The 23309-nt window shown below is 39.7% G+C and overlaps 1 protein-coding gene across 1 annotated transcript in view; it reads left to right on the plus strand.

Annotated features, from left to right (window-relative positions):
- The window catches only part of NT5DC2 (5'-nucleotidase domain containing 2), a 996759-nt gene that overhangs the window by 164178 nt on the left and 809272 nt on the right, over positions 1-23309 (plus strand). The window contains exon 4 of the mRNA XM_044078885.1: positions 16580-16635. Within this exon, the coding sequence (XP_043934820.1) occupies positions 16580-16635 (56 nt within the window). The remainder of the gene's footprint in view (positions 1-16579; positions 16636-23309) is intronic.

The raw sequence follows: 23309 nt of genomic DNA on the forward strand, positions 1-23309 counted from the left end.
GGAGAACACCGTCGGTTTCACTGCCCTGCAGAGGATTACGGTGTAGGTCCTTTTAAACTGCTGTTGTGTCTAAGACTTTGTAACATCAATTGTGCAAGCGTTAACACTTGTAAGGAGCCTAAGCGAGGTCCAGACGGCAGCAAGGCATAGTCCCTTCCCCAGTAATTGAACTACCTACCTTTTATCTGTCTAGCTTTGCCCCAACCCACAAACACCATATTTCCCTTCTAAACCATCCCTAAGCATCAGGACTTTGTGAAGTTGTACTCATGTCATTGTAACTTATTAATACCATCAATAAAAGTAGACTGCCGCTATTCCTTTATTTCATTAAGCACAGTGCTTGAAACGCTCCTAATATATGTTTAAAACTACTGCCAACACTCCTGATTGACTGTTTGATGCTGCTCTGAGTGGCTCTGTCCCGCTCCGTTCTTCTTCACTCTGCTCCCCTACCCCCAATTCCCACACACACCCACTACCTGTAAACTTATACCTATCCTCAACCGCGCCCATGCCAACAAACAACCAATTCTAACAACCTTTTCCTCACGCACCTCTTACCATTACTTCCAGTGTATCCACCCCTATTTCATCATCACTCACCCAACCCACGCATCAGTCACACCCTCCATTCCACACCCACAACACTGTACCTGCATACAGCTCGTACATTGTCCCCCACACTTAACAGCAAACAAATCACTAACACCTATAGCTCTCCATATCTCCACCAACATTCTACTAATACCCCTTTATTCTCTCGCCTCCGGTTACACCCTACTACTACCTTTCACCCCCCCCCCCGGCAAACCTCATGTCTTCCTAACCCCAGTAATTCATCATACATTGCCACAGCCCCCACTCTCTTCAGTGCCACGTACATAGTCTATCACAGATTTAAACTACCATCTCTACTATCAAAAGACCCTTCCTCCCATAGATTTACCAGCCTCCATATTAAGCTCTTCAAACTTCTATTACATCTACCTGTCCAACTAAGCCGCTCAGAGAATATACACCCCAATCCAGGCCCCACCCTCTAAAACAATTTTCCACATAGCTCCATCTCTTTCACTCCTGATTTCCTTCAGAAAAGACACAAATTATCCCTTCTCTTCCTTAATATTAATTCAAGGAGTATCACTAACAAAGTCCATGACCTACATGCCACCCTCTCCCTCTATTCCCCTGACATTGTAATATTAACAGAAACCTGGCTAAACCTAACATTAACAGTAATGAAATCATAGCCCCAGGCTATGGCATACTACGTAAAGACAGGCTAAGAAAGGAGGTGTAGCAACCCTATTTAAAAATCACCTGTCACTTGATCTCGTAGATATAAAACTCCCTGATTTTGAAAATGCAGAAATATTCGCTAGGCTAAAAATCAACCCCAGTAAAAGTATAAATATCCTTGGTGTATACATTCCACCAGGAAATATTCCCACCCTCTAATGCATACTACACTGGGCATCTAACTCCCTTCCCCAAGAGGCTATCTTCATAGGTGATTTCAACATTGACTGCCTAACATGCTTCTCCTCTAATCCATCACATATTAATCTACACGGGTTTACCCAACTAATCTCATCTCCTACTAGGACAGATAAAGACTCCGGTCGACCATCTGTCTTGGATTAGACCTTCGTCAGCAACCCAACCCTAATGTCCCACTCAGGACGTCTCCCTGACAACCTAAGTGACCACCAGACTACCTTTCTCGTTCGCACTAAATCCCATCAAATCCACCAGACCACCTACCATCAAGTCAGAGACAAAAGCAATTTCAATGCCAATAATTTTCATTTTCCGCCCTCAAAAGCTGCAATGGGGGAAACTCTCAGATGGCTACCTCTAGATGAAGCTGTTAACTCCTTCAACTCCACCTTCATAAACATCCTCAACCATCATGCACCACCAAGAACAATTAGAGTTGAATCAGACTATACTTCCTGGCTTTGTAAAGAATGTAGATCTCTTTTTAAGACCCGGGATAAGGCCTGGGTACAATTTCACAAAAACAGATCCCACTTAAGACAGATATACCTTGAATTACATAATAAAGCTAAAAAAATAGTGAAATGGGATAAAACCAATTACTACCATAATATTAAAAAAAAAAAAAAAAAAAAAAACATCAAAACAATACAAAAAAATTCTGGGCTGCAGTTAATGCCATACTACACCCTGGTAAATCAGCTACTCCCGCTCCATCAGCACCCAATAACGCAGACAGTGTAGCAACCCAGTTTAATATCTACTTTACAGATTCAATCCAAGCCCTCGCAAACTCTCACCCCTATAACAATGACCCTACTCTTGTCACAAACCAAAATACCTGCCATATCCAAAACCTCCACCAGCCTGTTTTCATTCCAGCCAGTCTCTGTAAACACAACCAAAAAAACTAATCAAAAACTCAAACCAGCTACCCTAGCAGCTGATTACCTCTCTGCAGAATTCCTTCAAATTGCAGCAGAAGGAATAGCCTACCCAGTAGCCATTCTCAAATAGATCAGTCACTGAGAGCCTGGTCCTCAATATCTGGAAAATTTCTAACATACCCCTCCACAAAGGAGGCAACTCCACTGAGTTAACTAACTACCACCCCATTGCTGTCTTATCTTGCTGTCTAAAATTCTTGAAGGAGTCATCCATACCAAACTCATGAATTACCTTCAAAGAGAAAAATTACTTACAGATGCACAGCATGGCTTTCGCCTCTCTCATAGCACTACCACAGCCCTGATGTCCTTTACCAACACAATTAGCCATCATAAGAATAAGGGGCAATATGCATCTGCTATTTTCTGGACATATTCAAGGCCTTCAATATGGTTAACCACACAAAACTAATCAACATACTCTCCTCCCTAAACCTCTGTACCTCATCCATCTCCTGGTTCCAAAATTACCTTACAGGATGTCAACAAGCTACCCTATGGCAGCAACAACTATCCCCCTCCTTCCAGTTGGCATAGGAGTTCCCCAAGGTTCCATCCTGGGGCCCCTACTTTTCTCTGTCTTTACCAATCCACTCCATACCTCCACACTTCATGCCACCATAGTCCAATATGCTGACTATTCAACTCTCATATGCTCAGCCTCCTCTTTTCAAATTCTCCACAAACGCACCCAGGAATCTTTCCTGTTGGCTGAAAATTCGCACACTAACACCTACCTCATCCTTAATCCAAACAAAACAAAACTTTTCTTTCATCCAGGCAAAACCCTTTCCTCCCAAGTCAATACCCCTCCCCACATTTCAGGATTTTATCCAAAAACAATACCATCATTACCCCCTCAACCCATACAAAACTGCTAGGTGTTGAAATAGACAGCAATCTGAAATTTGATATACATATTATTTAAACCATTAAAAAGGTCCACAAGAAACTCTGCCTCATGTGTAGGCACAGCAAATTCCTAACCAAGAATACAAACTCCACTATTGAATGAACTCGCCCCCTATCTGCTCTCTTATATGCTTCCCCAGTATTAACCTACCTCTGTAAAATAGACCTCTCAAAACTTGAATCTTTCTACAGTAAGATAGCCACATTTGCAACTGGTGCATCATACAGATCCCATCACTGCACATCATTTAGACAACTAAACTGGCTTGAACGTCCGCATTTACTGCACTTAAATCAACTTACCTTCACTCTCAAAATCCTCTGTCACCCAGATAAAACTCTTGCTTTTCATAACCTCTTGCAGCCATACAACTCCTCTAGACATTTCCACTCTTCCAACAAATTCCTCCTGCAGGTCTCGAGAACAAACAACGCAGCTGGTGAATCATTATTTTCACACATTTCCAAATTATGGAATAAACTCCCAAGCTCTCTTATTTCCAACTGCTGTATCCCACAATTCAAAAAGCTACTCAAAACACATCTTTTATATTCTTGACTCTGTCCCTGTAACCCTACATGATAGCCCAATTTCCTTTCCTCAGTAGCTAATGACCACTTTTGTACATCTTCCACAGGCCTTAAAACTGGAATTGGTTACTGTATTATATCCGAGCACAATTATCGCTCCTGTACAACAATTTATGTATTTTCTCCATCTTCAACTGTATCTTTACATACCCTCTCCATCTCCACTGTCTGCTTATATCACTGATCAATACAGTACAAAATTATTAAAACCAACAGTTATTTTCCATCATATGAAACATTATCCACGACATGCTGCTTGCACATATTCTACTACCTCTTCATGTAACTATAGTCTTTGACTCTCTTTGTATAGCATTGTATTCTCTTGTATTATTTTGTACTACTTGCAATTTTTTTTGTATTACTTGCTGTTCCTCTGTATTATTTTTGTATTTAGTCATTTATTATTGTACGTTGTTCTATGATTTATTAAGTAAATGTGGAGCTTTTCTCCCCGGGCCTCCTCTTAAAAAAGACCTGTGTCCAGTCGGACTTTCCCGGTAAACAAATGTAAAGTAAATTAAATTGAAGTATCAAACTCCTGTCATACTGCATGAAAGCCTGGAGAGGATGATTGATAATATGCAGAAGAGTTGAAAATAAGATGAGAGATCAGTTCGGATTCAGATCAGGATGCAGCACAACTGACCCGGTATTTGCAGTGAGACAGATATTTTAAGTAGCTTGAGATGAGGAAAGAGTCTAATTGGACATTCCTAGACTTTGAGAAAGCATATGCTAAGGTCCCAAGAAAGTTGATTTGGGCAGTACTGCTGTCGTTCAAAGTTTCAGAAACACTGGTAGAATTAGTGCAGGCTATGTACGAGGATCCAATAACTCAAGTACAGACATTGTTCATAGTCTCTGAGGGGTTCCAGGTAGGAGTGGATGTGCATCAGGGCTCATCTGTGAGCCCACTGCTGTTTATACTGGTGATGAACTGTATTAGCAAACTGCTCAGAGGGGGCAGATCAACTAAGTTGCTGTATGGGATGATGTGGCATTACAAGCAGACTGTGAACAAGAATGTCAGCAAAGGGTAGGGGGAATACAGTGCAAAGCTGAAGGCACATGGGATAAACCCATGTACAGATAGGACATTTACAATGGCAACAAATTGAGATAGCAGGGAAAATAGTGGAACAGGTTAACGGTTTTAAGTATCTGAAAGAATATTTGTAGAGAAGGGAAGTCTGAATGAGGAGGCCAAAGACAGAATCAGATGGGGACTTCCAAGATGGCTGCACACTGAGTAACAGCTTAATTCTAGATTTCCCATTGTGAAAACAAAACTCAGCAGAGAAGGCCAATGTACTTTTGTGTTTCTGGGTAAATTTCATTAACTGGCTAAAACGTGTACTGCCTGGTTGCCAGGAAAAAATAAATATAGGGGACCTGAAGGAAAATCTGCTTCAAAAGGTGAGGAAAAGTGCTGACTGGAAAAAGTACTGCAACTGTTCAGCAAAAAGCAGTGGAAGCTCCGGACATAACTTCCAGTAATCTAGAGGAAAGCATAAGGCAACTGCACATAGACCTGGTTAAAATAGAACACAGAAGTATATCAACTCAAACAACAAAAGGCTGGGAAAAAATGAAAGAAGCTTTAAACAGATATTCAGATGAGGTGATAAAACTGCAAAAATCAGAGGTCAAAATGAAGAAAAGGTGGCTGAATGAGATTGCTCCAGAAGAGATGTTTAAAAAAAATAGAATTGGAGGACAGAGCACATAGGGAAAACGTGAGATTTTAGCTGTACCAGAGAAGTTGGAAGGAGCAGACTGTATTAGTTTTATGAATGGCCAAATAAGCAACTGGACTGGTATTCCACAGCAGGAGTTGCTAATTGAAATGACGCATTGTGTATATGCTCCAAACCTGGCTATGAGACAGCAACCTAGACATTTAATAATAAAGATGCAATCCCACCAGTAGGAGGAGTTGATTCTGTCAAAACTGTGGCAGAAGAACAAAGCAATAAAAGTGGAAGACAGCAGTGTGTTTGTGGAGCTATTGTACACCAGGCAGAAGAGTACTTTCATTCCATTATTCAGGGAATGTTGAGAAGCATGCTTGAGATTCAAACTGTTATACCTACCTGTCTTCAAAATATTCTTTCCTGGAGGGACAAAATCATTTTTTGATGAACTATGTGCTAAGGAAATTTGCAAGAGTAAGTCCAACAAAAAGTGAGTTGTGAAACAGGAGGAGATTCTGCTGCTTGTTCTTCTGGTAATACAGACCACAGAGAAGACTGTGCCAATGAAACATTTTAGCGTTTCAATAGAGAATGCTGGAGAGATGGAATGGAGCATGACAGTTGACTAGAAGAATCAAGGATATGTTGGCATTGAAGCATAGATGGGATTTGGGAGATGGAGATGAACAGGAATAAAATCAGTAACTTGGAAATTGACAAATGTGGGATTACAAAACAATTATATTTGTGAAATATGACAGAGCAAGAAAATCTGGAAATATTGGACTTTTTGGACTTTGTTGGGGACCCTGAAGCATATGCCCTACTTCATGTCATTAATGTTGGGAAAAACACTTAGGAGAGGAAAACAGGTGAGAGAGAGTGTTATTTTTTTTTCCTTGGTAGTTGTAGTGTATGATTTTGTTTGCATGCTGTAAAGTAAAGTTTTCTGATTTAAGTGTAATGGGGATACTGTTGTAAACAGGTGCTCCTGTTTTTTCTCCCTTCTGTTTCTCCTTGTTCAGTTTTAAGAAATGTAGCCGCTGCAATGTAAAAAAAAATGTCTGGTTAAAAGAGTTGGATAAAAGAAAAATAGTGCTTTTCCTTGCATGTGGTAATGACTGAATTAAGGCCTTAGCTTGATCTAGTAAGTTTTAAGAGAAAGCAAGCAAATGAAAAAACATTGAATGTTATAAGGCTTTTTTAATAGCAAATGTATGCTTAGTAGCAATTCTGTATCTGGTCCTCATGTTTCATGGAGACTATCTGATAAATAGAAATTGGCTAGAAAAAAAGGGAAAATTGACTAGGTGATGATGTTCTTTGAAAGCATTCATGTATTTTCCCAGTTGGGAGAGCGATAAAAATTAGACAAATAAGACGCCACTTAGTAGAAGCACAGGTTGCACCATGTGTCTTGGCATGGACAAACTTTCTTTTAGGTTAACTCAAGCTTGTGAGTGTGACTGTCAGTTTGGACTTTTTGTTCCTTTTAGGAGGGTAACACTTCAGTATTTGAAGATGTACATAGTTGTGTGTGTTAGTATTAAGTTAATATGTTTTGGGGGTGTGTTTATTGTTTGACTGTTTTCAATAAAATGGAATTTTTGTAAGATGTGACATAGGCTCAAATGGATAGGACTAGAAACAACTGTGTAAAAGTTCAACTTGCCATACAGTGTATGCATGTAACATAAAAGCTGTTATACATAAAGGTGGGAATAAGTAACTTTTTAATACAATGATGCTTTCTGAAATGTCTGAATATCAATAGTTTTACAGATAAATACAAAAAAGATAGAATAGTGAGCTGTATTAAAAAATGTAGAGTGCAAATAGCTGTGCTACAAGAGAGACGCTTGGAAAGAACTGGTTGTGTGAATTTGATAAAGAAAGGTTTTCTAGATGGTTATTCAGCGGAATACCTGAGAACAAAGGAGAGGTCGAGTACTTAAATTAATTGCAAGAGGATATCCTATAGTGATGGTACTACAAAATTATTCTTTTTTATACAAGTCTTAAGGGGCTACTTGCAAGGGAGGAGGATTACATTGGCATGTATTTATATTCCACCTAAAACTACTTTAATGGAGCTTAAAATCTGGGAGAATTAATCAGCTTTCAGCAAGGAATATTACTTATAGGTGGAGAACAGAATTTGATTTGCAGCAGAGAAGATGTATCTAGGAGGCCCAGAAAGGAAAGTATAACACACAAGGGTAGACTTTTTAAGAAATTTATGAAAATATTTGGCATGGAAGATGTGAATTCAGTACTTGGAGTTCAAAGTGAAATAAAAATGAGGTAATGGCATTTTCTCACCCATCTGTTGAAAATAGAAGAATTTAAGGAATTGGTATTGGAAATAATTCAGGAAATATTCAAAAAGATTTCTTCTGAAAATATAGATGGGGAGTGGGATAAAATTAAAGTGGAGCTTAAAAATAGGGAGGAAATAAAAGGGGGGCTGTGGTTAAGAAGTAACAAGAATTATTTGGAAGGACTGACATGTTAAAGTATTTCAGAGTAGGGGAATCTCACAGGACAAGAGGAGGAGCAACTGCAGAATGCTAAACAGAAAAAGGATTGCCTCAATAATATACACAACTTTAGAAAGATTGTTAAGCAGCTGCTTTTGATAACTAGAGCACAAAAGCCTTTAGCACAATGACTCGGGCAGCAGAAAGTAGAAGGTGCTGTCGCCAAGCTTAGGGAGCCTATAACAAGGAGGGTAACGAGATCCTGTAGCAGTATTAGAAATATTTTGGAAATTCTGTGAAAGTCTGTTTAAAGCAGAGAAATATGGAACTCAAGAAAAGGTCCAAATGGAAATGTTTGTGGAAGAATTAAGTATGCCAGGGTTAGAGGTAGATGCGGCTCAATTAGTAACAGGGTAGGAGAAGATGAGATACAAATGGTGATGTATAACCAGTCTACAGGAAAGTCCCCAGGAATATATGGTATTCCTGTGGAAGTTTAAAAGCTTTTTTTGTTTAACAGTATTTTAAGAGAAGTACCAACATCCTGGAAGAAAGCTGTGGTAGCTGTAATAGCTAAAGAGGGTCCACAGATCAGCTTCATACAGGCCCATTTCAGTACTAAACCATGATTATAATGTGTGTGCCTGTAATGGCTAAAAGATTGGCTAAATTATGCCAAAACTGATTGATATGGATCACTGTGGTTTTGTGGAAGGGAGGCAAACATTTGGTAACATTAAAAGAACATACCCAGTTTGGTTTCGTCAAGGGCAGATCATGTCTACTCAACCTGGTGGACTTTGAGAACATCACCAAACAATGGATGAGGGCAAAATTGTTCAAACTGCCTACCTTGACCTGGCCAAGGCATTTAACACAATACCCCACTCAGGAATTGTTGACAGACTGAAGAGGTTAGGTATAAACCTGTATGTCACCTGATGGATAGCCAGCTGGGTCACAGACAGGACCCAAGAAGTTAGAATTGGGGAGTCCATCTCTACAAAGAGACCAGTCACAAGTGGAGTCCCTCAGGGGATCAGACCTTGGACTGCTTCTTTATGGTATTTACTTCTCAAAAGTCAAGGCCAATGTCAGTGGTCTCTGGCTGACTAAATTTGCAGATGATTGCAAAGTAGGAGCTGCCAATGAATCTCATACTGACACAGATGTTCTCCAGGAGGGGCTGACACAGACAAAACAACTGGTGTCAGAGCCATGGACTAAAAACTAAATGCCAAGAAATGCATAATAGTATCCTTTGGGAAGTCATCCATCCCTTGTAACTATTATATTGACAACACACCCCTTAGAGTTGACCCAGTAGTCAGGGACTTGGGGACACACACACATAGTAATCTAGCCTTTGAACATCACGTGTCTACAGTGGTGAGGAAACCATTCTATGTTGCACAACTTATAAACAAAGGTATGGCATCCAAGTCCAAGGAAGTCATTGTTCCACTGTATTCGGCATTCATCAGACCTGTCATTGAGTACAGTCCCCCCTTTGGTATGTACCTAATCAGGCATATCCAACAATTAGAACTTCCACAGAGGTTCACTGAAAGAATACACTGCATAAGTAAAATGTCCTATGCAGGCCCTATCCTTTGTATTCGGTCTCCTACAGGCTTTTGAGGGGAGATTTATGCCTGGCATACAGGGGATTGTCAGACCCCACTCTAATGGACCTCCTGCATATCCACAAAACAAACAGCACCAGAATTACCCGTTTAAAGACTTAAACCTTGCCTGTGATATGAATAGGACCTGCCGGAGAGAGAAGTATGCATCGCAGAGACTTCCCTGTCTGTGGAACAGGCTTCCCATCCATGTTAAGCAGAGTTACTCCCTAACCAAATTCAAGTGCAACTTGGACAATTGGATGGGAAACAGGAAATTCTTCATTGGTTTGGCACCTATGTCTCTAATGGACACTGGTAACCTGTAAATGTTTAATCTCTCAGGCCCATGCTTACACTTATCAAGGGTATCAGAATTTGTCAGAGATTTGGAATGCATAGCTAGGCTTAAAAAGGTGCTTGTGGTCATTAGCCTAGTAAACACCTATAAACCTATGAACATTGATGATCCAGAAGGAAGCAGAATGTAAGAAAATGCCACTTGCCGGTGAGCCTTGATGCAGAGAACATTCAACAGAGGGAGCTGGGACTTTGAGCAAGGCAATAGAAGCATTTGCATTCCCTGATAAAATAAGGTTGATTAGGAGGCTGTATGAGGGATCGCAGGTGAAAATTGAAGTAGATGGTGTCTTCTGCTTTAACAGAGGAACCTGGCAGGGGTGTCCTCTTTCCCCTTTATTTGCATTATATTTATATCCATTGGCAAACAAAATAAGGGACTCAGAAATTCAATGATATACTTGGTATGGTAGTAAAGAAAAGATGGCTCTGTTTGCAGATATTATTTTTATAACTGACAAAACCGGAAAAGGACATTAGTGTTGTGGAACATTTTTTTGAGACAGTTTCTAAATTTTTCAGGGTACAAAATTAATGAAGCTAAACCAAAGGCAATAGTGGTAAATTATGTGCCCACACACGTTCACGTTCAGCAATATCCATAGCTATGAGGACAAGATAAAATGAAGTATTTAGTGGTATGGATTAAAAATAATTCTAGTGTGGCAGCTTAAGGGTATGTGGGAACAGACTAAACAAAATATAATACAAAACTGTGAAACTGGAAATTTTGTTGCATGGATAGTAAGATACAAGAAGTTAAAATGTTTTTAGTCCCTTTATTCTTATACACAGGTCAGGCATATTTTTATCAGCCAGAGGTGAAGTTGTGGATAGTAGTTAAAGAGCTGAAGGATTTTGTATGGGGGGGGAAGATGGCAAGAGTAAAGTGGGATAAGCTGATTTTTCAAATAGAACATGGCAAATTGGGATTACCCGATTTGAAGGGGTAAGTAGAAACCTATAATTCAAAGTAGAAAAGGTTAATGATGAAATTGGGAAGCTCAAGAAACTAGGAGAGAATGGTGTTTTGGATGAGGATTTTTATGGAGAAGAGCAATAATCACACAGAATATCATATTCATAAAGGGGCAGAAAGTATTCTTACAACTAGGCCACCATGGGAATGGAGAAAGGAGGCTTTGCCACTAACGATGAATGCAAATAGGGATTCACACAATAGGCATGAGGGGGCTGGAATGTATTGGAGAAAACTGGCAAAGGAACCAAGCTGTTGGGAGCATATAACTGGAGAGGGGAAAGGTAATAGAATGGGAAGATGCCAAGAATTTCTTTGGATTGCAGGTTAGAGATTGCACTTCCTATCAAGTTGATATCGAGTATAGGCAAAGAGAGAGAAACAGGGGGATCCTAAGCAAAAGACCAGCACTGGTAGAGGTTTTATTAGAGTCTGGAACAGAGGCCGATGTTAAAGGAATAATTAGTACAGCATATAAAATATTGCATGATAACTATAAGAATCAATCGGACGAGAAAGGATTGGGAAGAGATTGTCTAAGCAATTTACAAATAAAAGTGTGTGTGTGGGGGGATATATGAATGTTGCTCAAATAGGCAACAAATTCTAGATGATTTAGGATTTTTTCTTGGAAATGTTTTCAGAGATGATTTATACTGCAAGTAGATTCCAGAGAATTTTTCCTCTGGTAGACAGCAAATGTGGGTGGTGTGAGAGGGAGGAAAGAGGTAATTGGAAACTTATTTTCTGGGGTATAATGAATTGGCAGACTTTAAAGATTCCCTGCAGACTACTCTGTTGGAGATACTGGGTAAGCAAATTGGTGTAACTAGAGAAATAATTTTTCTGAGCTGGAATGCAGAATCAGAGTTGTCTAAACAATGTAAAGCCTTGCTGCATCTAATTATGATGGCTGCCAAAAAAAATCAATTGCTAGAAAATGGAAATCCAAGTCTAAACCAACTGCACTAGAATTAGTGAATATAGTACCAGAGAAAACAACTGGAATTGGGATCTTTAAAAAAGGTTAGGAGGAAATTACATAGGAAAAATGGAAATTGTTGGAACAATACATACAGGGGAGGAATGAGGTATAAAAGAAGGCAAGAATTGAATGAGTTATGTAATGTTTGACTGACCATGATTGGGTAGAAAAGTGATGTATAATGTTTGCAACTAAGATTGTCAGTATAGTTTGTGAGATAAATGCTTTCAATTGGGATTATGTAAATATGGTTTCTTTTCATTTATATGAATGCATGATTGTCTGTCACAAGTGATAATTTAATAAAGAAGTTTCTTTAAAAAATAAAAAACTGCAGCCAACTGGAAGACTGTCACGTGTGTTGTGTGACGAGCAATGCCAAAAAGGATGAAAAGTAAGGTGTGCAGAACAGTAATGTGACCAGTACTACTGTATGGTACAGAAACCTGGGCAGTAAAGGTAGAGCAGATGAGGAAGCTAGTGGTGATAGAGATGAAGTGCCTGCGGCAGGTGGTAGGATGTACACTGTGGGACAGACTCAGAAATGAGGAGATAGGAAATGAGCAGAAGCCAAAATATCTCCAATAGCAGAAAAGGTAAAAGGGCAGATTATGGTGGTTTGGGCATATGTGCAGGAAAGCGGAAGATGATCTTGTGAAGATGATTTGGGACAAGACCGTAAAAGGGGAAAAAGGAAACAAGGACATCCAGCAGACAGTTGGATGGATTGTGACAGAGACAACCTGCAATGTTTAGAAAGGAATTTTGAAGAAGATAGGAGTATGACATTGAATAGGGAGAGATAAGTGACGCAACACCCTAACCTTGTGTAGAAAATGGGAACAGGGGGTTGAAGATTGTGCAGCAGATCCCCAGTTAATATGGATATCATAAGATATGATGGTTTCTAGCTTCATATTTTTTGAGGTCCATGATAGGCCATCTCCAGCTGTAGCTGGACATTCTTTGGGGGTTGTAAATGACTATGATAGAGTTGTATTTGCATTTATTTAAGAGCAGTGTAGTGATTAAGATTTCAGCCTTAGTGAAGGCTGGTAAATCACCTGGGTAGTGATGGATCTGGATTCTGAGTACATAAATCCTATTCCACCGCCTTTATTTTGAGATCTAACCTAACCATGTTGCAGCTCTGTGGTGTAATGTCACCATTGTAATGGTAGGTATGTCAGGAGTAACTGGTGCCATCCAGTAATGCAGTTACAAATGCTTCTCATATTACTCTAAAAACATTTTAGATTATTTTTTGATGGGTAGATGATGTTGGTAGAATTATGGACAGGACTGCTGGGACTGAGAGGAGAGTATGTTGATGACTCTGGATTGGGATGACTGTTGCTTGATTTTTAACAGTCTGGAAAGGTGCAGTACAGGAGTTTTGTTTATTAGGTACAGGAGTATGAAGGAGTTTGTTTTTTAAGAATGTGAATAAGATGAGGGTAGTGTTTTTGTAGTGTGGGTCTGGGGTATTTTGACTTGAAGTATAATGTATTTGCTGGAAATACTTCAGAAGTGGACTTTGAAATGGTGTATGCTGATTAAGTAATTTCTGAGAGCAACTGAATGGGAGATTACGAACTTTAGTGTGGTATATGATGTAGCATTTGCTGGCATTAGAAGTAAGGGAGTCAAAGCGAATATAGTTTTATCAGATTAGGTTAGTGGTTATGATAAGTGTATTCTGTGTGGAAAGTTGAATAATCAAAAGGTTGAGTTAGAATATGTGAGATGGGGAATGGTTGGGCAATGTAGTGTAATAGTAACCATGGATGATGGATTAACTAATAGGAGTTCTGAAATATTAATTGTAGCAGTGGGCAGGACTGAGAGATTGAAATGAAATTTGCAGCAGTAGTCAGGGTCATGCATTTGTAAAGGGATAGATAAAGGCAGTGGTGGGATTCAGTCAGTAAATGGTTGATGAAAATAGAGGTGATATGGGGTTGAAAGATACTGGTTGTTAAAGTGACTATAGGGGAACGATTGGTTAACTTCTATTATTGCTGTGTTCAGTATGAAAAGGGGAAGAAAGTGAGGGAAGAAGTACTGCTGATTTGAAAGGTGTAGTAAAAAGATTGGATGGGAGTTAGGATGGATTGTAATTTATTTGTATCAACAGTAAATTCTTCTGGCATGGTGTAGAATAAAATGGGTGGTATATTTGCAACAGGCTGCAGGAAGTCCAGAAGGGTGCACTAGAGCAGTTCTGTAGATTTAGAGCAGCATCTAAAAGTGTTTTTAAAGTAAAATGCAGGCACTGAAGAGAGAGAGCATGAGCTAAGGCTGTTTTATCTGGGTGTGATTACTGTGCAATCACAAATGTTTGCCAGTTTTTATGGAAAAGAAACTACCACTTTCAGTCACCTTATTGAGAGGAGTCTGGACACTAACTTATCAGGGTATCAGTTTGTTTAATTGTATGGTACTAACTTGAGGTTACAGTCCAGTCCAGATGACTAGATTTTCTGCATCCATTACAGTCCTAGTACCTTAATGTTGAAACCATTGATAAATACCAAGAATAGCAGCGGGTGCAATACAAGAGCCCTAGTGCACATCTGTGATGAGCCAAACTGTGTTGGGGATGTGTCTTTCCGTAGATATGTCTATCATGTAATGACTCTATCATGTATTTGCTTTTGTTGACTAGGAAAGACCAGTGGGCTGAAATGAGCCCATTTTCAGTGGAGGCCTGGGGAGAAAAGCTCCATAAACAATATACAATAGGATAGAAATTTGTTTTACAAGTATTTACAAAGAGTAGCAAGCTTCTTAAACAAATAGAGGGTAATAGAAATTTGTTATACAAATATTTACATGTAGAAGTTTTCTGAGAATAAACACTCACATTGTACAGTTGTATGGCTAGAAGATATGAAAGTAACCTTGCTCTTGGCAGGTATCCAGTATAACAAGAGATGGACTGAAGAGACAGATAAGCTATACAATTATATAGTTTTTTAATAACTATTGGACAGATTGTGTGATTAACCTATACGGGATTCTTGGATTAAGTGGGGAAGAACTGCAAAAATTGTTATGCAATGTAGAGCAGAAGTCTATAGAAGGTGTATTTCAGGGCTTAAGATGGGAAAGCAATGAATATAGGTATAGCTAGGGGTATATCAGGAAAATCAGGTTATGGATGATTTGGAAAAGGTGCATGGGCAGAGCCAATGAGATGAGAGATATTGATGTCAAGACTTTTTGAATAAGGGGGCACTGTTTATTGTCCGGAGAGAAGGTGGAAGAGCATTCCAGAGTTTAGCTACAGTAAAAGAGTAGAGGTACTGACCTGTAGGAAGTTTGGGTCTGTATACTTGGATTAGAGATTGATTTTCAGATCATATCTAAGGTACCTGTTTGGTTGATAAAGGAGTCTAAAGGGAGGCAAGGGCTGGGCATTCGAGAGGTTTATAAATAATTTTTGTGCAGTAGACAGTTGTATGTGAGATGTGTGAGTTTCAAGCCATTTCAGGGATTGTAATGAACAGTGATGGGAAGTATATTTTGCACTAGTAACAAGCTTGGCTATTTTGTTGTAGCAGGTTTTAACTTGTTTAGGCAGGACTGGATAGGTGTTAGAATGGGGGCACCATAGAAGAGTGTGGTGAGGAGAAATGTAAGAGCAGTGTTTTTCTAGTGGAGTAGTTTAAAAAGGGCTTGTGCTTGTAAAGGGTCCCAAGTTTTTGGTGAGTTGTTTTAATGCTGCTGTGATGTAGGTCGAATGTTAAATTATCATCAATAGTGACACCGAGTAGCTTGGGTTGTAGGACTACCTCTATGGCTGTTTTGTTAGAAGAATACATGATAAATTCTGATTTATTTAGAGTGGTGTTTTTTGGGGGTGTAAAGAGCAGGAATTTGGTTTTATTTGGGTTAAGGGCAAGGTGATTATTGATCATTCGGATTTCAGTAGTTGAGAGAGCATTTAGGGTCATGGACATGAGTTCTGTTTCTGACGTGCCGGAGCAGAGAATTGTAGAATCATCTGCATATTGTACTAAAGATGCATGTTTGAGAGCAGAGTGAAAGTCATTAATGAAGATGCTGAAGAGAAGAGGTCCTAGGATGGACACCTGGGGAACTCCGGTGGAGGTAGTGAGAAAAGTTGAGATGGAGTATAGCCATTTAGTGAATTGCTGTCTGTTAGTAAGGTAGTTGGTAAACCAGTCAAGGACATGAGTGAATATACCAAAATGTGAGAGATGCTGTTGAAAACAATCGAGGAAAAGTGCAGAGACATGTTTACCATCACTACGATTGTGGTTTACTTAAGAAATGCTGTGTTTGTCTTGAACTCTAGTCTTGCTGTTGTGAATAAGCAACAAAACTATTAAGAAAAGGAAATAAAAGTAACCAATGAAGCTGGTACCCCCGACTTCAATCAGGATGCAATGAATGGTGTCCTGGGTAAAGAATGTTAACATGTAAGAACATTTTGTATTGCAATTTATGACTTAATGTTTTCGGTTTGTATAGGGCCTACTGATGAAGATTGATGCATTTCATTACATTCAGTCTGAAGCAGTATACAGGTAAGTTGTAGTGAATAAAAATTGTCCTTGGTTCTTAAACTTTCGTATGATAAGCTGATAAATAATTACTATGCTAACTGCTCTGAGGGCCATTTTAAGCCTAGTCATGCTAGTCTATTTGGTGTTCTGTTTCTCTTACCTTGACTTGTGTTGCTGTACTTCCCAATTGTGGATGAGATATAACTGGGGTCATACCATGAGTAATAATAGGGGACCTTATGCTGTAGGGTAGTCTGAGTGAGTTATAACTACAATCATACCAGAAGTAATAACAAGGGACCTTGAGGAGAGGTAGAGCTTTTAAGCACTGCCTGTGCACAGGGGTCAGGTGAGGGATACATTTCCTTTTCTCATCTATCCATCTGAGTTGCATTTGAATAGGGACAGGGATGAGCTTTGTTTTGTGTGGATGGGGAGTCTGTTCCACAGTAATGATGTCCTTTGACGTCTGTACCTGTCCCTCCAAAACATTCTGTTTATGCTGCATTCTATTTATGTAACAGCTACAAATACAATCTGAGGGGTCAGGCTGCTCAATGCTAGAAGTCTGAATCTCAAAATGCACTCACTCGAAGCCCTCCTTAAAATGGAGAACATCGATATTTGTGCTGTAACAGAGACGTGGTTCAAAGCAGCAGAAAGCACTCCTGCACTTCCAGGCTATAACTCATTCCACACCTTTTGGCCCCAGAACTTGGACCAAAGCTCCAAAGACGGTGGTGTTTCCATATTCATAAAGGATGCGCACACCTCCAGAGTGGTAGCCCAACATTACGCATCAGAGATACTTCAGGTGCAGCTAACATTGGGTAAGACAGCGATTCAGGTCGTAGCCTGTTATAGGTCCCCAGCCATGACCCAAGACTCACACTCCACGGTCCTAAGCACCCTGGAGAATATTAGGGTCCAGCCTAACACTCATACTGGGAGACTTCAACTACCCCTCCATTAACTGGGAAGACTACTCATTTACCAATACTCTTGCCCAACGTTTCCTAACATGGGCGACCATTGCTCTATACCAACTATAACCCTGCTTAGATCGGACCACAAACTAATCACCTTGGAAATCCCCGCAAAGGTAATCACCATGAAAAACTTTTCCAAAACCAACTTTTGGCTCCTAAAAACAGAAGTGGCTAACTTCACGGCACCCATGCAATTAGAGAAAAGCTGCATGACCGCCAAATCATACACTAATGCCTTGTACGAACATGTACACAAATGCATGGATCTCGCCATACCCAGTAGAACCAAGACGCTCTCCTTAAAAAAAAAAAAAAGAAAGCCAATCTGGTGGTCCCCTGCCATAAACAAAACTCTACAACAGAAGGAGGAAAGTGATGCAGAATAATGTGAAGTCCCAAGACTGGAAAAACTCCCTTATCAGCCTCAAAAAAAGTTGATCCTTCATCAGATCCTCTAAAGCTAGCTTTGAAAACAGATTGCAGCAGATAGTAAAGGTAACCACAAGGCCTTCTATAGTTATGTAAAGAATTTCCACAGCAATACCTAGATTTGCTCGGAGCTGTTGCACAATGGAAACTCCTATATGGAGCCAACAGGTATTGCCAATATACTGGCCGACAGATTCAGTGCCAACTTTATTCCCCCCCAAAGGACCAATCACAACACCAGTAGATTGCCAGGCACCCAGTATTACTGCTGCACAGGTAAAACAGCACTGTCCAAGGCCAAGAATACAGCTTCTATGGGAACTGACAATATCCCTGGCTGTGTTCTACATAAACTACAGAGTAAACTGGCACCTCACCTGTGTGCCCTGTTCAATTACAGCCTCACCTCAGGCTTTGTCCCTACCAAATGGCACTCTGCTGCAGTCATTCCTCTCCACAAAGGAGGAGCGACTACAGACCCTGGGAACTATCGCCACATTAGCCTGACAAGTCTGATATGCAAAGCTATGGAACACATTGTCATGGACCTAATAAACAAGGATATAGGGAGTCTCCAAACTCTGGATCCCACACAGTTTGGTTTTGTGAAGGGTAGATCATGCCTGCTCAACCTGGTCGACTTCTTTGAGTCAGTCACCAGAACTGTGGATGAAGGCAAGATGGTTCATACAGCCTACCTTGATTTGACCAAGGCATTTGATACCATTCCCCACTTAGGAATCCTAGAAAAACTCACTAAGCTAGGCATCAACCCCTATATCACTAGGTGGGTTACAAACTGGCTAACAGAGAACCCACTGTGTGAAGGTTGCTGACTCCAAGTCAGACTGCTGACCAGTCATGAGTGGAGTCCCACAGGGTTCGGTCCCGAGTCCTCTCCTATTTGGTATCTACTTCTCTGAAGTCCAGGCCAACATGAATGGATGCTGGCTGACAAAGTTTGCATATGATTGCAAGTTAGGAGCCATAATTAACTCCCCAAGTGATGTTGACATACTACAGAAAGGCCTCACTGAGATCGACTGGTGTCAGAACCATGGCCTTAAGCTTCATGCCAAAAAAATGTGTTGTCATCCCCTTCAGGAAGAACCCTGTTCCCATGAATTACCACATTGATGATAGTCCACTGAACACAGAAAGCATCATAAGAGATCTAGGAACACTGTTTTGACCACCACATTGCCACTGTGGTCAGAAGGTCCTTCTATGTGGCACATCTCATTACTAAGGGTTTTGCATCCAGGAAGAAAGAGGTCATTGTCTCAGTCTACTCTTCCTCATTAGGCCAATCATAGAGTACAATGCCACATTTGGCATGTACCTCACTAGACACCTGCAAACAACTGGAGTGGCTGCAAAAGTACCTCACAAAGAGGATCTTAGGCCTTAAACACTTGCCCTATATGGACAAACTAAAATAAAACTCCAACTATTCTCTGTCTCATATCGCCTACTTAGAGGGGATCTCTGCTTGACTTACAAAGCCATGTCTGACCCAGCTCTGTTAGAAATGCTACATCTAAAGAAATCCCAATCCCTGTGCACTACATGCTCCAGAGACCTCAACCTCATTACCACAATCAACAGTACAAGCTGGAGGGACAGATTCATAACCCAGAGACTGCCCATGCTATATATGTCGAGCAGAGCGCTTCACTGGCAGTCTTCAAGAGAAATCTTGATGAGTGGATGGGAAATAGAAAATTCACCCCGGGGATCACTCCAGTGGCTCTACTTGAGAGAGGCACTGGGAACTAAGGTCGCGTGGCATGATGCCAGGATAATCCTATGGGCTAGGCTTGTAAAGGCTCCAGGGCCAGTAGCCTAGTACACACATATGAACCTACACTGCAGAAGAGCTTTAGGTCCCTGGATCTAGCATTTCTAATACTGTTTGACTTACAGATGTGCAATAGTTTCATTAGTGTAGGGTCAGAGGATGCTTTGTAGGTCAGGCACAGGTTACCTTTTAACTAGTCTATAAGACACCGAGTATAGCAACACGGCTTTGAGGCAGTCTGTGTAAGTCATGAGGTCTAGGCTGTGTATTCTGTTTGTAAGGAATCCCTGTGGGTGCTGCATGTTTTGCATATGCTTCAATACATGGCAAAGAGGGCATTACAAAAGAAGGCATTATACTCCTTGATGGGCCTGATGAGGTCTGAATAAAGCGGGACAATAACATTTCTGCACCTAGAATGCCGTTATCCCTTTTACTTATGAGCTTCACAATATAGAATGACTTCCTTACAATAATAGATGCATGTTGGTTAAATACAAAGTCACTACATATGTTCCCAAATATTTAACTACGTCTGTTATTAATATGGTAGGTTCCCGGAGCAGTCTGTGTCCCAAAAGATGCATTAGTACACTTTTGGGATTTAGCTTTAGTCCATTAATGTGGCATTAGCAATTTGTTTGGGATGAGCCCTTCTGGAGGATAGCAGAGTCTTTTGTGGATTTATTGACTGTGCCCCTAACTTGCAGTTGTCTGCAAACTTGGTTATCCAAAGACACCTGTCATATGCTTTGACTTGTGAAAAGTAGATGCCAAACAGGAGGGGACCCAGCAGCAATACCCGAGAGACTCCATTAGCAACTACTCTTTTTATGGCAGTAGCTTCTCTTATCTTAACTTCGTAGCTGTGAGCCAGTTTGCAATCCAGTGGGCGATGAATGGGAGTATTCCCATTTTAGTAAGCTTTTTGGCAATGCCCAGGTAGGGTATTATACCAAAAGCTGTAGCCTGGCCTAGGTAAAAATGTTTACCGTCTTGCCTTTGTCTGTTGCTTTCATGAGTTTTTCGAAAAAAGGCCACTAGAGTGAATAAACATGTCCTGCCATTGACAAAACCAAATTGAGATTTGTCCAAAGTCTTTTAATTATAACCTTCTGCTTGTGTTGTATATATGAGCCTTTACAGTGTAGCTGTAAAATATCTCTTGAAATCTGGTAATCCTAAGCCACCTTGTTCTATTGGAAGGATCAATTTCTACCAATAACCTGTTGCCTTCTCATCCCAGATGAATTCCTTGAACTCTTTATTGTCCACAGCTTTTCATCTGGTTGATATGCCTGACCTGTATATAAAATTAAAGGGACTAAAACATTTTCACTACCTGTATCTTACCTTCCGCATCCGTAATCAATAGCTTACAGTTTGTCAGTTTTTGTATTATGTCTAGTCTATTACCACATATCTTTAGCTGCCATAACAGAAGTCGTTTTAATCCATACTCCTAAATACTACTTGTGTCCCCATTAATATGGGTATTGCTGAACCAGTTGTGTGGGTACATATTTTCTGGCTATAGTCTTTGTTTTATCTTCATGAAATTTATATCCCCCCCCCCCAAAGACTTGAAACTGTCAAAATATTCTACAGCACTGATGTCCTTTTCTGGCTTTATCAGGTACAAAATAATATCTGCAAATAAAGCGTATGTTTCTTGATTATCGTGCCAATTATATCCTTGCATTTCTGAGTTCCGTATTTTCTTTGCAAATGGCTCTAAATATAAAGCAAATAAGAAAGGAGAAAGGTATATACCCGGTCTGGTTCAGAGAGGAGCCCACCTTAATTCTTGCCTCTTATCCCTTTATATATCCTCCTAATTAAACCTTATTATTGTATCAGGGCATGCAAATGCCTCCATTATCACATTCAGAAAATCCCAACTTTCTCTGCATCAAGTCCCACCAGCAGTGATATTTTCTTCATTCTGCTTCTCTCTGGATCATCATTGCTCTATTAATGTTGTTGCATGTTTCCCTCCCCTCCACAAAATTACAATGATCCATATCTATCAATTTTCACAACACCTTTGCCATTCTTGTAGGTATTATAGACATAAACACTTTGTAATCATGGTTTAAAATGAAAAGGGGTCTGTATGAAGCTGAGTCTGATGGATCTTCACCATGTTTAGCTTATACTACCACCACTGCTCTCTTCTAAGATGTTGGTGCTTCCTCTCCTTTTTAAAATACTGTTGAAATCTTCCAGATCTTTGTCACTTTCTTCCTATGTAACTTCCAGGCTTCTGCAAAAATAGTACCATCTGTTCCTGGAGACTTTCTTGAAGATAGATGGTCACCATTTTTATTTCATTCCTTCCTATCTTAACTGTTATGGAGTCTCATCTACTTCTAACCTTGACATTAAGTCTTCCGTAAATATTTCCATTTGTGCTCTTGATTTCCACATTTCTCTGCTTTTATACAAATTTTCATAAAATTTCTGAAGTATCTCTAATACTTCTATAGGATCTTTGGTTTATTTTTCCTTATTATAGGCTCTTTAAATTTGTTGCCTAAGTCATTGTGCTATAAGTTTTTGTAGTGTGGGATTAGCAGAAATAGTTGCTTAACAGCAGCCTTTCTAAACTAATGCACATTATCCAGATACTCCCATATTTTTTTTCTTTAGTACTCTGCATTTGCGCTTATTTTTATTCTGTAAGATTATCCTTATTCTGCAGTACTTCAACCTTTATCAGTACCTCTAAGTAATTGCTATTACTTAACCATAGCTCTTTTTTATTTCTACCATTTTTAAACTTTGTTTTCATTTTGTCCCACTCATTAACTATAACTTCTGAAGATATTTCTATTTTTCCTAATAACTCTTGAATAAATTCATTTCTACTACCCATTTTAACAGGTAGGTGGGAAAGCTCCTTTGTCTCACTTTTACTTCATTACCCTTTAATTTTTGCTTTTGATTTCATTGGTGTATGATCTGAAGTAGGTATATGATGTGTGTTGAAGCTTTTAATTAAATGCAAATTTTCTGTGAAATATAATTTATATTTACTCTAGTTCAGTTATTGCACCTTGGGGAATATGTAAATTCTGCCCAAATTCCTACTACTGAATTCATATCTACCATACCAAATATTTTTATAAATTTCTTCAGAACTTTCCCTTGCAAGTCCGCCGATATATCCTCACTATTGCAAATCAAGTTCTAGTCCCCACCTATAAGTACTGTTACTTACTAAAAGCTGATTATTTCTGCAAAAATTATCTTAAGCTTGTGTTTGGTGCAATATAAGTACACAACGTTGTGATCCTGTTCCCTTGCCAGTAACCCATTTACTACCAGAAATATACCATTGTCAGCTTGTTTTCTTCTTCTATCACTATTGTAGCCCTTCTATAAGTTTGTATAATTACTTTCCTTTTCATTTGTCCCTGATATTCTGCTTAATGTCCATCTTGAAATACTTTGTCAAATTCACATGCTCATTT

The sequence above is a fragment of the Protopterus annectens genome, chromosome 7.part1 (genome assembly GCF_019279795.1).
Source record: "Protopterus annectens isolate FY-2018-M chromosome 7.part1, PAN1.0, whole genome shotgun sequence".
In the NCBI taxonomy this organism is placed as follows: domain Eukaryota; kingdom Metazoa; phylum Chordata; order Ceratodontiformes; family Protopteridae; genus Protopterus; species Protopterus annectens.